Source organism: Dromiciops gliroides, chromosome 2, assembly GCF_019393635.1.
Source record: "Dromiciops gliroides isolate mDroGli1 chromosome 2, mDroGli1.pri, whole genome shotgun sequence".
Lineage (NCBI taxonomy): Eukaryota > Metazoa > Chordata > Mammalia > Microbiotheria > Microbiotheriidae > Dromiciops > Dromiciops gliroides.
The window spans coordinates 659,018,135-659,032,461 of NC_057862.1; the positions used below are offsets into that span (position 1 = coordinate 659,018,135).

At 43.3% G+C, this 14,327-nt stretch overlaps 1 protein-coding gene across 1 annotated transcript in view; it reads left to right on the plus strand.

Annotated features, from left to right (window-relative positions):
• Positions 1-14,327, plus strand: part of CNGB1 (cyclic nucleotide gated channel subunit beta 1) — a 99,667-nt gene that overhangs the window by 16,092 nt on the left and 69,248 nt on the right. The window contains exons 12-13 of the mRNA XM_043981231.1: positions 5,845-5,893; positions 11,089-11,266. Of these exons, the coding sequence (XP_043837166.1) occupies positions 5,845-5,893; positions 11,089-11,266 (227 nt within the window). The remainder of the gene's footprint in view (positions 1-5,844; positions 5,894-11,088; positions 11,267-14,327) is intronic.

Consider the following 14,327-nt stretch of genomic DNA (forward strand, 5'->3'; position numbering starts at 1 on the left):
AAAGCAAGTAGTTAAGAATGAGGATCTGGTTAACTTATTCCTCCTGTGGGTGAGATGCACCTTGGCAAATCATTTATCTTTATTTAAAAGAGAATGTTAAAATGCCAAGAGTTCAGAAAATTAGAAGTTGAAAGGTAAAGGTCTGGGAAATTAAAAAGGAAATAAATGGTAATCCTATAGGAGGCATGGGATTTCTTTTACTCTCTTCACCCCTTATAGAATAGGGAGACACGGACTGGTAAATGGAATGTGAGATGTCCAGGGCATTCTATGGTTCTCCTCAGGTGATATTGGTTGGGGGAAGAGGAAGGAAGGGTAAAAGCACTTACTGTCTACTATTCGCCAGATATTATACTGAGCACCTTACACATATTATCTCATTTGATCCTTATAACAATATGGAGGAGTGGGGGTGGGGGGAAATCTGCTATTATTGTTCACATTTTATAAGAAAACCGAGGCAGACAGAGGTTAAGTGACTTGCCTAGGGTCACCCAGCTAGGAAGTGTGTCTGGGGCTGAAATTGAACTTGGATCTTCTTGACTTCAGGCCAGGCTCTTTATGACACTGCCACCTAGCTGCCTCTAGGATAAGCAGGGGTAAATTTAGGTTTGGGGAATCCCTATAGTGAAGAGTCATGGCTTTGCCCACTCTCCTTCTCCAGTGAACTCCGGAGTATCCCCTGCCCAATAAGCTTCAGTCTTGCTCAAGGATTAATGATACAGCTGGGGAGTCCAGGTCTGGGAATTCATCTCTAATGGAATTTTCCCTTCACTGAAACTGATCAAAAATTCATTTGTAATTTATGGTTTTAGAGTTGCTCGGGCACACCAAAGACACAATCACACAGCTTAGTATGTGTCAGAGATGGGACTTGAAACCAGGTGGTCTTGACTCCAAGGGTAGATCTCTACCTATTACCCTGCCTCACTCAATCAACCAATCATTTGTGTGCAGTACTGTGTACAGCATTGTAAATATAAAGGAGTTCCTGCCCTGGAGGGGCTTACAGTTGAGCTAGGGGAGACAATGTGTATAAGGATAGACACAATAGAGATACAAATAAAATTGGGGGGAAGAGGGATTTAGTAGCTGAGATGGTGCTTGGCCAGAATTTTGAAGGACGAAAAGGATTCTAAGAGGTAGAGGTTGATGGGAGTGAGTGCATTCCAGGCTGGGCATATAACCCAAGGATTGATCATTAAAATAGCAATATTAGTTTAGGTCTACCTCTTTTACTTTGCAAAATACATTGCCGTGCATTATCTCATTTCATTCTCACCATACTTTGAGGCAGGAGGGCTGGGCATTTTTATTACAATTTGACAAATGAGAAAACTGAGACCCAGAGAAATGAAATGAATGACAGAGCAAAGACCTGAACCTGGGTCATAGAAGCACAGGATTTTCAGCTGGAACGGTCACACAGATTTTTATTGGCAGAGCCAGAATTTGAACCCAGGCCTTTTGTCTTTAACTCCAATGATTTCCCCACTAAGCTAGGTCTCCTAGTCCAATGTCTCTCTCTATTAGAAAGTTATTTATTTTGCAATTAACAAAGCATGATGAAGTCTTTTCTGCAATTTCTGCTAATTGGTTCAGATAGAAATTTTTTACCGTTGTTCCCCTTCTGATTATCATGAAAGGTCAGAATAAGGTGCTCTGTCCATTGACTTAGGTGGTAGAAACCCAGGGACAAAGGCCTTGGAGGTAAGGAGGGCAGAGCGAGGTGTTTGCAGCCCTTTGCAGGTGATATTTTCCCTCTGCTTTTCATAGTAGCCTTTGACATCCTTGGGGACACTATCTGAAGGTGTCAGGGACACTCACATAGTTTCACCCCTACTCGATCCCCTCTCACAAACACTCCACATACAAACACAGGGCTAGCTAGTTTCTCTAACATCAATCTTTTAAAAAACATTTTATTATATTTTTTCCAACTACCCATAAAAACAATTTTAGCCTTTGTGCTTTTTTAAAACAATTTTGAATCCCAAATTCTTTCCCATTTTCTCTCTCCTCCCCCATCACTGAGAAGGCAAGCAATTTGATAAAGATCTAACACCAGTCTTGAGGTAGCACCTGCATGTCTCAAACCCTGGTTGAATCACTAGCAGGTTGGGGGCAGTTGTGAGCACTTTAGCCCCCTTGTTGCCTCAGCACAAGGCTATTCTTCCTGTTTCTGGGGGCATCCCAGGACCCCATATGTATCTCCTCTGGGGGCCTCCTCTATCTCTTGTTTTTTTTCCAGAGGTGGGGGTGAAATGTAGGGGTGAGTGTGGGAGAGGTGTTATCATTACTTTCTCCACATTGATAGTGTTTCCTTTGAGGCAATTTTCATAATTCATATATTCACCCAGACTAAAAGTGTTTCCAACTTCAGCAGCGCTCATGAGTTCTCTCTCCCTGATTCATGGTATCATAATAAAAGCTAACACTCACCTAGAGCTTGAAGGCTTACAGTCAGAATCTCATTTTATCCTCACGACGACCCTGTAAGGTAGTTAGGGGGATGTCTATCCTAAGCATGTGAAGACTCCCTCTGGTTGAATAGGTGGATGAGAATAATTTATTCCAACAGCCATGAAGGCAGCTGAAGTAGGCTCTGTGGAGTGCTTAGAGCTTGGTCAGATATGGAAGACGCCAAAGCCATTCACTGCAGTCATCTTGAACTATGTCTTGCCACTGGACTTTTTGTTTTTTTGGTGAGGCAGTTGGGGTTCAGTGACTTGCCCAGGGTCATGCAGCTAGTAAGTGTTAAGTGTCCGAGGCTGGATTTGAACTCATGTCCTCCTGAATCTAGGGCCTGTGCTTTATCCACTGTGACACCTAGCTGCCCCTTGCCACTGGACTTTGATGACTCTGGAAGAGAGTGAGGCTGCTGACTGTGTAACTCTGCCTCACTTAAATCCAATTCACAAGTGACTAAAGACATTGCCCTGTGGTATCATTTGTCCTTTTAAAAATGGACAAATAACAACAACTACTACTCTGTCCCCAGACACTGTGCTAAGTACTTTATAGATATTATCTCATTTAGTCCTCACAACAGTTGAGGAAATTGAAGCACATATGGGTGAAGTGACTTGCCTAGGGTCACACAGCTAGTAAATGTCTGAATTCACATATGAACTCAGATTTTCCTGACTCCAGGTTCCGTGCTCTATCCATTGTGCCATCAAGCAGCCTCTAAACTTGCAAAGAAGCAATTTAGGCACGAAGCAAAACAAACTTCCAAGTAATTAGAGCCGTGGGAAAGCCAGACGGGCAGGAGTTCTATTCCTTTCTCACCAGAGGTCTTCCATCAAGAGCTGGATGACCACTTGGGAATGTTGAAGAGGATTTCCTTGTTTAAGCACAGGTTGGGCTACAGGGCTTTTGAGGTCTCGTCCCACTCTGAAATGCCCTCTCATTCATGCTCTCTCAACCCCTTAACCTTTCTTTCCATTCTTCCTGTAACGTCAATGACCAGAGATCCTCCGCTAACACGCATAGTACCTTCTCTATAACTTTGTAGATAGGCCTTAGGAAGTTCCCTGAAGGTCTTAGAAAGATTAACTATAGTAAGAGGAAAATCGAGGCTGGAGATGGCACCACACTGGGAGATTATGTGTTTCTCATAGGGAGTGGGATCTGAGCTGGACCTTGAAAGAAGTCAAAGATTTGGGGATATAGAGATTAGGAAGGCATGGGGTATAGTGTGTGTGTGTGTGTGTGTGTGTGTGTGTGAATGCACAAAGTTGGGATGGAGTCTCAAATGGGAAGGACAGTTAATAGTTTGGTTTGGTTGGGATATTGTTTGTGAAATGAAATAATATGAAATAAGACTAGAAGGTTAGATGGAAACCAAATTGTGGAAGACTTTAAATGGTAGGCTAAAGAGTCTGTCTCTTAGCCAATATGCAATACAGAGCTATTGAGAACTTTTGAACTGGGCAGAGATATAATCAGACCTGGGCCTTAGGAAGGTTATTTTGTCAGATGTGTGGAGAGTGAATTGAAGGGGCGATAGACCAGAAGACAAATTATAAGGCTATTATAATACTTAAGTGTACGTATGAGGAAGGCTTGGAGTTAATGTGGTGACTTCAAGTGGAGAAGAGAATCCCCTCTGATGTGAGATATGTTATAAGGGTAGAATTTACAAGACTTTACAATTGATTAGATATAGATAGTGTCTATGAAGTATGGAAGGCAGAATCAAGGATAGTTGGAATTAGGAGTGTAGGTATCTGCAAAGAGCATGGTACCTTCAACAGAAATAGGCAAAATCTAGAAATCATAACATAACGATTGTAACATAACTCATAAACCTGGGTCACATTGTCCCATCAATACACACAGTCTCCATGGAGGACATGGGTACAAACTCATAGAATATCTGAGAGGGAAGCACTTGAATAGGGAAACTCATGTGACCAGAGCAACTCACAACTCTGGACTTCTGGTCTTGATGTCCTTGCATCCTTGGTTTCTTCAAGAAGTGACCTGCACTATATACTATTTGCTAAATAATGCTTAGCACAGTGCCTGGCAACTAATAGACACTTAATAAACATTTGTTGACTTGACTTGAGGCAGGGCTCTCCTTTTCTGGTCTTCTCTACCCTCCTATTAGCTGAATCTGCTTGTATTGCTGGTTGCTACTCTAGGGCCATTGAAGCAATGTCAGGCTCTGTTAATGAAAGCAGAGACCCTAAGACTAGGGTCTGCAGAGCTATTTAAGTCCCTTCTTTTGGCCTGTCTATAAGGCAGCATTAACTCTTTTCTTTTTTTTTTTTTTTTTTTGGTGAGGCAATTGGGGTTAAGTGACTTGCCCAGGGTCACATAGCTAGTTAGTGTTAAGTGTCTGAAGCCAGATTTGAACTCAGGTCCTCCTGACTCCAGAGCCAGTGCTCTATCCACTGTGCCATCTAGCTGCCCCACAGCGTTAACTCTTTCAGCAAAAGTTCCCCTAAGTAAGAAATCCACAGAAACATTCAGGTCTGCTCATTGATTTCTAAGGTGTTTCCCCCCTTTCAATCCATATATGGCAATAAAGAACAATTCAGACAAGTCTCTTCCCAAGGGTTTCTGCCTTTTGAGCTGTGTAGGTATCAGTAAAGGTCACTTCAGTCTAATCTTTCCTTTCTCCACGCAAGTCTTCAGACTGTTAAGGATTCTTCTCTCCTCTCATCAGCTCTTTCAAACAGTAGAGCTTTTCTCCAATCAGATCAGCTCCCAACAGTAGTTAAAAAGTCTATTTTCATGAGATGAGTTGAGAAGAGTCTTGAAGACTAAATATTCTGAGAGACATGGATGAGGAAAGAGTGCATGGTAGGCATGGAGGATTAGCCTGAGCAAAGGGCATGACAAAAGAGATGGAATGTTGTGTGTAAGAGACAGTAGAAAAGCCACTTTGTCAAGGCTGTAGAATGTGGCAGTGTTTAATAAGACTAGAAAGGTAGGTTAGGGTCATGATGTAAAGGGCCTTAAATATCAAACTGAGGAGTTCCTATTTGATCCTGTAGGTAATAGGGAGCCACAGGAGTTTATTGAGTAGGGGAATAACATAGTCAGATCTGAACTTTGGGAACTGTGTGGAGATTATGTTGGAGTGGGGAGAGAGTTGAAGCAAGAAGACCATTTAGAATCCAAGTGAGAGGGCATGAACTTCTGAACTAGGGTGGTGGATATATGAGCATTGGTGATATTTGAAAGAAACTAATAGGATGGAGCTTAAATTGGAAAGAAGCCAATAGGTTGGGGTGAGGGAGGAAGATAGGATTACAGATATTCTCCATTCTTTCTTCCAAATCAGCCAACACCTCTGCTGATTGATCCCATCTTCTCCTTTTGTTTCAGGGGTGGAGTCAGTTGGAAGCCTCTGAAACAAACAGAGAAGGGGAGCCTGGTAGGACTCTTACTGGGCTGAAGGAATAAACCCAAGTCTGGAGAAAAATATGCACTGAGGCATGATCCTAGGGGAGGTGGTGAAAACAGAAGTAAATTCAAATTTTCTTTTGTATTTGAAAATCAAAACTCCCACAGCCAAGACATCTAAGGAAAGTTGGCTAACACCAGGGCTCATTTACTAGAAGACTGAGATTTTTCTCTTGGGGAAACCACCGAACCTTGATTCTTATGTTGAAAGGCTTCTCGTCTGGATGGCCCTGGCTTGCCAGCTCCGGGCTTTCCAAGACTCATGTGGATAATCTGATTCCCCGATCAGAGGTCAGATCTCAGTTAGAACATGATTTACCACATGACCCCTGGGCAAGTCTCCTTACTTCTTGGTGCCTGGATACCCTCATCTGTAAAATAGGGGGAAGTGTACTATACCACCTTGCAGGGGGTTATGAGACATCACCAGCCAACTTCCATGGAAGGGCTCCGACAGGGGCTAACTGCTTTCTGAATGACTCTCAGACTTTGAAGAGTGGATCCACTGCCTTGGCAAGAAATCTCTCCTCCCTCCAGCTCCCTCCCCTGGTTTGTTGTAGTGAACTGACTAATAAAAACAGTAAAGTGGATCATCTGAACAGCTTCATGCTTGGTGAATTTAAAGGGCTCTATTGATGTGACATAACATTGTGCTTTGGTTATTAATAATAATGAGCTAATAGGGCATGTTTATTACTTTTGAAGAAGGTACCCTCATAATGGCACGTTCTATTGCTACTATTCACCATGATGGTGATGTTTATACTTCTGCGTGGCATTAAGGATAATGTGCAGGGGCAGCTAGGTAGTACAGTGGATAAAGCACGGGTCCTGGATTCAGGAGGACCTGATTTCAAACCCGGCCTCAGACACTTGACACTTACTAGCTGTGTGACCCTGGGCAAGTCACTTAACCCTCATTGCCCCGCAAAAACCCCAAACCAAAAAAAGATAATGTACAATAACAAATTAACAAATACCAGAAATCCTGCCGCAGTATGAATAACAGTGATGCTACCCAAGAGAAAGCATTTCCCATTGGACCAGCCCTACAGGGCTCATTTGCATCTTTTGCTGAGATGTTCCACCGGAGCAGGGGAAGCCCCTTTGTTTGGGGTGTTAAGCACAAGGGGCTGGGTTTCTGGGGAAGGTCCCTCCAATTCAACTCTGACTAACCCATGTTCACCTAGTATTATGGCTAGAGGATAGAATTCTGGGCTTGAAATCAGAACTGTGCTTAGAAAGAGATGTATTCCATCAAATTCAAGTGGAAGGTGTGTGTTCTGTCCAAGGTCTGAGGACTTCTGTGTGCTCTTAAGGTAGTCTGGGGACAGAGCTTGTGAGAACTCGGGGTAGGGAGGGAGAGGGAAGGAAACAAGCATTTTTTAAACAAGCATTTTAAAAGCACCTTCTATGTAAGCAGTGTAAGTGCACAGTGAAGGTGGAAGAACTGGGAGCTGAGGGTATTTGAAGGAGACAGGTCTGGGATGGAGACTGTACAGCTGAACCTACTAGGGAGATGGGAGAGTGGATGACTGAAAAAAGCATCTGCCCAGGGCTGAGTAAACTTTAAAGGAGAAGTGGTTATTGGGTAATAATGGCAGCCAGGGGGCATAAGTAGATAAATAGAATGTTGGACTTGGAGACATAAGGATGAATTTGAATTCTGGCTCAGTCACTTACTAGCTGTGTGACCCTTGGCAATCCCTTAAAGCTTTGTCAGCCTCAGTTCCCTCATCTGTTTTTTAAATTTTTTTTTTGTGGAGCAATGAGGGTTAAGTGACTTGCCCAGGGTCACACAGCTAGTGTCAAGTGTCTGAGGCTAGACTTGAACTCAGGTCCTCCTGAATCCAGGGCTAGTGCTTTATCCACTATGCCACCTAGCTGCCCCCCCCCCCCATTTTTTTGTTTGTTTGTTTTTGGTTTTTGGAGGGCAATGAGGGTTAAGTGACTTGCCCAGGGTCACACAGCTAAGTAAGGGTCAAGTGTCTGAGGCTGGACTTGAACTCAGGTCCTCCTGAATCCAAGGCCAGTGCTTTATGCACTGTGCCACCTAGCTGCCCTAGTTTCCTCATCTGTTAAAGGGTGACAATAATAGCACCTACTCCATGGGGGTGTTGTGAGGATCAAATGAAATATATCTGTATATCCGTATCTATATCTTTGTAAATCTTAAAGTCGTAGAAATGCTAGTTATTATTATTATTCATTAGAATGTTGATTCTTCCTTCTAGCCCTGTGTGTCAGGGTTTGTGAAAGAAGGAGCAGCCAGTTTTAGAGAGAGGGCTAGGAGATGCGGTGTCTTGAGGAGAAAGCGTGGCTTCAGCGAGCACCAGAAGATGGGAGGAATATGTGAAAACAGGAGAGCTAGGATACTGGGAGTTTGTTCCCCATAGAAGAGGGTTCAAGAGGATCCTATGGAAAGGGAGGGCAGAGGAGGATAAGGACTTGGAGGGTTAGGGCTGAACTGGATAAAACTGAGAGAATGGAGAGAGGCAGCAGGGGAAGCGGGTTTTCACCTACACCAGAGGACTGGGAGAGATTCAAGGACCAGGAGGAAGGAATTTGCCAACCACGATATGGGGGAAAGTATCAAGTATTAAGATGCGTGTGTGTGTGTGTGTGTGTGTGTGTGAGTGATACTAGCTGTGTGACCCTGGGCAAGTCACTTAACTCCAATTGCCTCACCCCCCCCCCCAAAAAAAAGATGTGTGTGGGTATTTGACATTTAAGGTCCTTTAAAATAAGGATGTTTTTTCATTCTTCGTACTTGTTATCTCCAGCATTAATAAATGTTGGTTGGTTGATCTACTGATGGGAAATGTCAGCTGTTAACAATCATCCATCAAAGTTTATTGAGGTCTTACTCAGTGCAGCAGATCATGCTTGGGTTTGGAGGTGTTGGAGAAAACAAGGGAGAGGTGTGAAAAATACTTTTTTAAAAAAATCAATTTTATTTTATCGTCAGTTCCAAATTCTCTGCCTTTCTCTTCCTCCTCCTCCTCCCACCCCCCCAACAAGAAGGCAAGAAAAACAAAAACCACTAAAAATATGTATGGTCATGCAAAAGAAATTCCTGAATTAGTTTACAATTTGTAGGGGAGAGGAGGGGGGTAGTTGTATCATTGTTCACAGCACCCCCAACTGCTAATGGGAGACCCCTGTATTTTGCAAGTTTCCAGAAGAGACAGCATGGTGGGAGAGTCTGTCCCAGTCATTAGACCCTGGGGGCTATCTATTTAGGGCTATTTAGGGGAGACAGCAGGATGAATGGGATGGGCTGGCACTCTGTCAAGGGGAGGAAGGCTATCCCCCCAGCTCATGGTGCCCTGGTCCAAAGTTCTAGCTACCCCGTGCTCGTTTTGACTCTACCTGGGTTAAAATTCTGTCTTTGATATGTCTTAGCCATGTGATCCTGAACAAGTCATTTCATTTCTCTACCTCAGTTTCTTTATCATGAAAATAGGGATAAACTTCAGGGCATTGCCCATCACATAGGGTTGTTATAAGAAAAATGCTCTGTGTACCTTAAAGCATTATAGGAAGGCAAGTTAGGACATCTGAGGAAAGAGCCACAAAAGGGAGATTGACCGTCTAGGCAGATGCCAAATGCTTCTGAAGTAAAATGCACAAAGGTGTGTGTTCTCAGGGTGTCACATTCCGGTCAATAAAGATGTTCCACTAATGATTCATGTTTAGCCTGTGAACCTTAAGGACTTCCAGATCTTTTTCTGCTAGATTTGTGTCTGACTACATTGTTCCCTATTAGACTATCAAGGACCATGTGAGTAGGGATTGTTTCATTCTTTGTACTTGTGCCTAGCACAGCGAATAGAGGCTTCATAAATTCTCATTGATTAATTTCTGCCTTTTAAAATTTGGATCTATACCTGTTGAGTTTACAGAACCCTAGGCTTCTTGGTTCAGTTATCTTTAACCACTAGAAAATAAAAATATTATAATGTGGAAGACTGAAACCCAGGGTGAAACACATTCCACCTAATCAGCTGAGCAGAATCCCCAGGGGGTGGGGTCTGAGAGAGCATCTACTGATAAGGGCTTCTGTCTATTGGCCGCTGAGCCCTGAAAAGTGCTGGCTACTGCAAGACAAAAGCCTAAATCAGTTTTGTTGTCATCAGTCTCTGTTCTAATCATCTCTGTGTTCCAAGCTGTACCCCAAACGAGTACTCTTTATTTAAGTGCTGGCAGAAAAAAAAATCCAAGTTCATTTCTCGTGCTATTGATTTTTGCTTCTGGAGAAACCTACAGGAGAGAGTGCCTGCAATGAACAGTATTCGCTAAAAACCCAATCTCTACCTGAGAGGGGAAAATAAAAACTCATGGAAAATGTTTGAAAAGGAAAAAATGAATAATTGTTCATTTAAACTTAATTTACAATCAACAAAGTTCATAGATCCAAAGCTGGAACGGACCTCAGAAGCCATCTTGTCCCACCCCCTCATTTTTTTTTTTTTGCAGGGCAATGAGGGTTAAGTGACTTTCCCAGGATCACACAGCTAGTAAATGCCAAATATCTGAGGCCAGATTTGAACTCAGGTCCTCCTGAATCTAGGGCCGGTGCTTTATCCACTGCGCCACCTAGCTGCCCCCCTACCTCATTTTACAGATGAGAGAAACTGAGTCTCATGGGAGGGATAAGTGCCTTTCTCAAGGTCACAGAGATACTAAGCATCAGAGCCAGAATTTGAACCAGGCCCTTGGATTTGATTCCAAAGCCACTGCTTTTCTCACCAAAGTTGTCTTGCTGTTTAGTGAGTGTCTCTTCACTTGAGTCTACTTAAAAGGGTACACAAAGTTGATGGTAAGAAAGCTGTGATTAGGGGCAGCTAGGTGGCGCAGTGGATAGAGCACGGGCCCTGGAGTCAGGAGGACCTGAGTTCAAATCCGGCTTCAGACACTTGACACTTGACCCTGGGCAAGTCACTTAACCCCAATTGCCTTACCCCCCCCCCCCAAAAAAAAAGAAAGCTGTGATTAGTTTGGGTCTTGGCCGTCAGAATTAGGACAAGCATATACCTTGGTGCCTCAGATCTTACATTCAGACCTGCTCCATGAGAGGCTTGTGCTACACCCCAAGTGTATCAACATTTTCCCATTCCATCCTCACTTTCCCTACACTGTACCCCCTCCTCTTTCCCACTGCAGTCAGTGCCGTTCCCAGGGCACAGGTAGAGTCGGACCTCATTGTGGAAGACATAGATCCTCATTGGGAAGAGGAAGAAGCAAAGCAAGAAGGCATGCCCTCCAGCTGTGAGGACCAACCAAGCAAGGAGGCTCCCCTGGTGAATGAAGTCAGAGAGGAAGCTGGAGGGGAGACACTCAGGTAGGGAGCCCAGGACTTTCTTTCTTTCTTTCTTTCTTTCTTTCTTTCTTTCTTTCTTTCTTTCTTTCTTTCTTTCTTTCTTTCTTTCTTTCTTTCTTTCTTTCTTTCTTTTTTTGGTGAGGCAATTGGGGTTAAGTGACTTGCCCAGGGTCACACAGCTAGTAAGTGTTAAGTGTCTGAGGTCGGATTTGAACTCAGGTACTCCTGAATCCAAGGCCATTGCTCTACCTACTGCGCCACCTACCTTCTCCAAGCCCAGGACTTTCACAGACTCATCAGCTCAGAAGATACTAGAGCTCAAATGAATCTTAGCTATCAACTAATTAAAGGGTGGTGACTGGTGGCCTCACATAGGTGCCTCAAAGGACCCTAGATCCAAAGTTGGAAGGGATTGGCAAGTCCATCAAATCCAGCCTCCTCATTTTATAGATGAAAATATTAAGGTCAAGAGAGGTGAAGTACCTTGTTCAGGGTCACACAACTAGTAAGTGCCAGAGGCAGGATTTGAACTCAGGTTTTCTTTTTTTCTTTCTTTCTTTCTTTCTTTTTTTTTTTTTGGTGAGGCAATTGGGGTTAGGTGACTTGCCCAGGGTCACACAGCTAGTAAGTGTCAAGTGCCTGAGGCTGGATTTGAACTCAGGCCCTCCTGAATCCAGGGCCAGTGCTCTATCTTCTGCACCACCTAGCTGCCCCCTGAACTCAGGTTTTTATAAGTACAGCTCCAACACCACCATCATTAAAGTATGGACAGGAAGACTTGAGTTCAAATTCTGTCTCAGGAACTTGCTAATTGCATGACCTTGAGCAAGTCACATAATGTCTCTGTACCTCAGTTTCCCATTTGCACAAATGGACTTGATTATCATAGCACCTACCAAGTGATATTATCATACCTACCAGCTATTATCATAGCTACCTCCCAGGGCTGTTAAGAGGATCGAATAAGATAATATTTATGAAGTGCTTTGCAAATTTTAAAATGCTATATAAGTTCTAACAATTGTTATATTCTCCCATGTTGCCTTTATGGGATTATCCAGAGGAGTAAGCACCAGATCTGGCTGGAGTCCAAGGAAATGGGTTTGAATTCTCGGGCTGCTATATATTGTCCATGTGACCTTGGACAATTGACCTAACTTCTCTGGGCCCATTTTATTTCTTTAGCTCTTTCTAAAATTCTTATTTTATTCTGAACTTACAAATGCCAGAAGAAAATGAGAACTTCCATACGTACAATAAAACAGAATGAGAAGATTGTTCATGAAATTAAAGTTCTCCCACTTATGTACAACTGGCTTTTCTTTTTAAGTAAATAATAAGTTCAGCTTGTAGCTTTCAAAGCTTTCCTGCTTGGCTGGGCTTCTATCTGACCTTCCCTCTGTTTTCTTCATTTTGAAGAAGGATGCCTCAATGACCCTCTTTTTTTCTTCTCTCTCCCCTCCCTCCGTCTCTCCTTCCTTCCTTCCTCCCTCCCTTCTTCCTTCCTTCCTTCCTTTCATTCTTTTTTCTTTCTTTTCCTTCCTTCCTTTCTCTTTTCTTCCTTTCTTTCTCTTTCTTTCACCCCCTTTCTCCTTTTTCTTTTTCTTTCCTTCACTCCCTTACTTCCTTTCTCTTTTCCTTCTTTCTCCCCCTTTCTCTTTTTTCTTTCTCTCTCTTTTCCTTCCTTCCTTCCTTCCTTCCTTCCTTCCTTCCTTCCTTCTTTCCTTTCTCTCTCTCCCCTATTCTTGCCTCCCTTCTCTACCATGCTGGGTGGGGAGGGAGGAAGACAAAGAAAAGAAAAGCCTGGATAACAGATATACATAGTTAAGCAAAGCAAACCCCCACATTGCCTGAAAATGCATGTCTCATTCTGCAGCTGGATTCCATCCCCACTCATTTGGGAGGTAGACTCAGAGTTGGCTGCAGTTTCAGAACCAAGGGTTTGGCAGGCAATGACTTCTGAGGTCCCTTGTCACCTAAAATCTCTGCTCCTAAGTGCATACCTGGGACTCTTTTAGCTGAAACAAATGAATATTTAGCTGAAATAAATGAATGAGCCTTTCTCTACCCATGTGTTGACTCATCCCATTAAGACCTAGATGTATTTTATCATAGGGGCAATGAATCACTATTCTTGGAGCCTAGAGCTCTCATGCTCTCTCACTCCCATCCCCCATGCTCAGAGTTGCTCCCTGGCCTTCTTCTTGGTCATTTTCCATTTTCTCCTTACCTCCCCTCAAGAATTTGCTGTTACCATGGTTGCTTCCCCCTCCCTCACCCCATTCTTTATTCCTTCTGGGCCAGGTTCTCCCTGTATTCCAAGGTAGCAGTTAACTAATCTGATAATTTCATTGTGCTCATGAGGTTATTGGAGAAGGAGCAAAAGGGTGGGAGTGGGGGCTCCCCTCTGGCCCCAAGCCATACAGGAGCAGTAGAACAGATGCTGCTGGAGACAATAAACACTCACTAGGTGCCCCTTCTCTTATACTGAATTGCCTTGTATAGCTTATAGAATCAATCATAACTGTAGAGATGAGAGACGAGCCTTAGAAATAATCTCATGAAATGCCTTCACTTTACAGATGAGGAAACTGAAGGCCAGAGAGCTAAGTGATATTGCCTGGTTCCCACACAGGAATAAGAGCCAAAATTCGAATCTGGGTCCTCTGACTTAAGCCTTCTTTCCAATGACTATTTGGGAAAGGAGTTGCAGAACTCACCATGACTTAGTGTGAGTGTTTGTTTGTTTTGGGGAAGCAATCAAGGTTAAGTGACTTGCCCAGGGTCACATAGCTAATAAGTGTCTGAGGCCAAATTTTAACTCAGGTCTTCTTGACTCCAGTGCTTTCTCCAACTGTGACTTAGTTGATAAATCCTAGTCACATAGCTAATAAATGCCAGATGTGGTGTTAGAACCTAGGTGGTCTTGTCATTATGTGCTATACCTTACTGCCTCTGTACATTAAACAGCATGACAAGAATGTATGAATTGGGGCAGGTGAGGTTCATGTTAAGTTTCTCTGGCATCAGTTGAAAAAAATTGTGAATGTATATAAACCCTCTTAAACATGCCCATCCATGA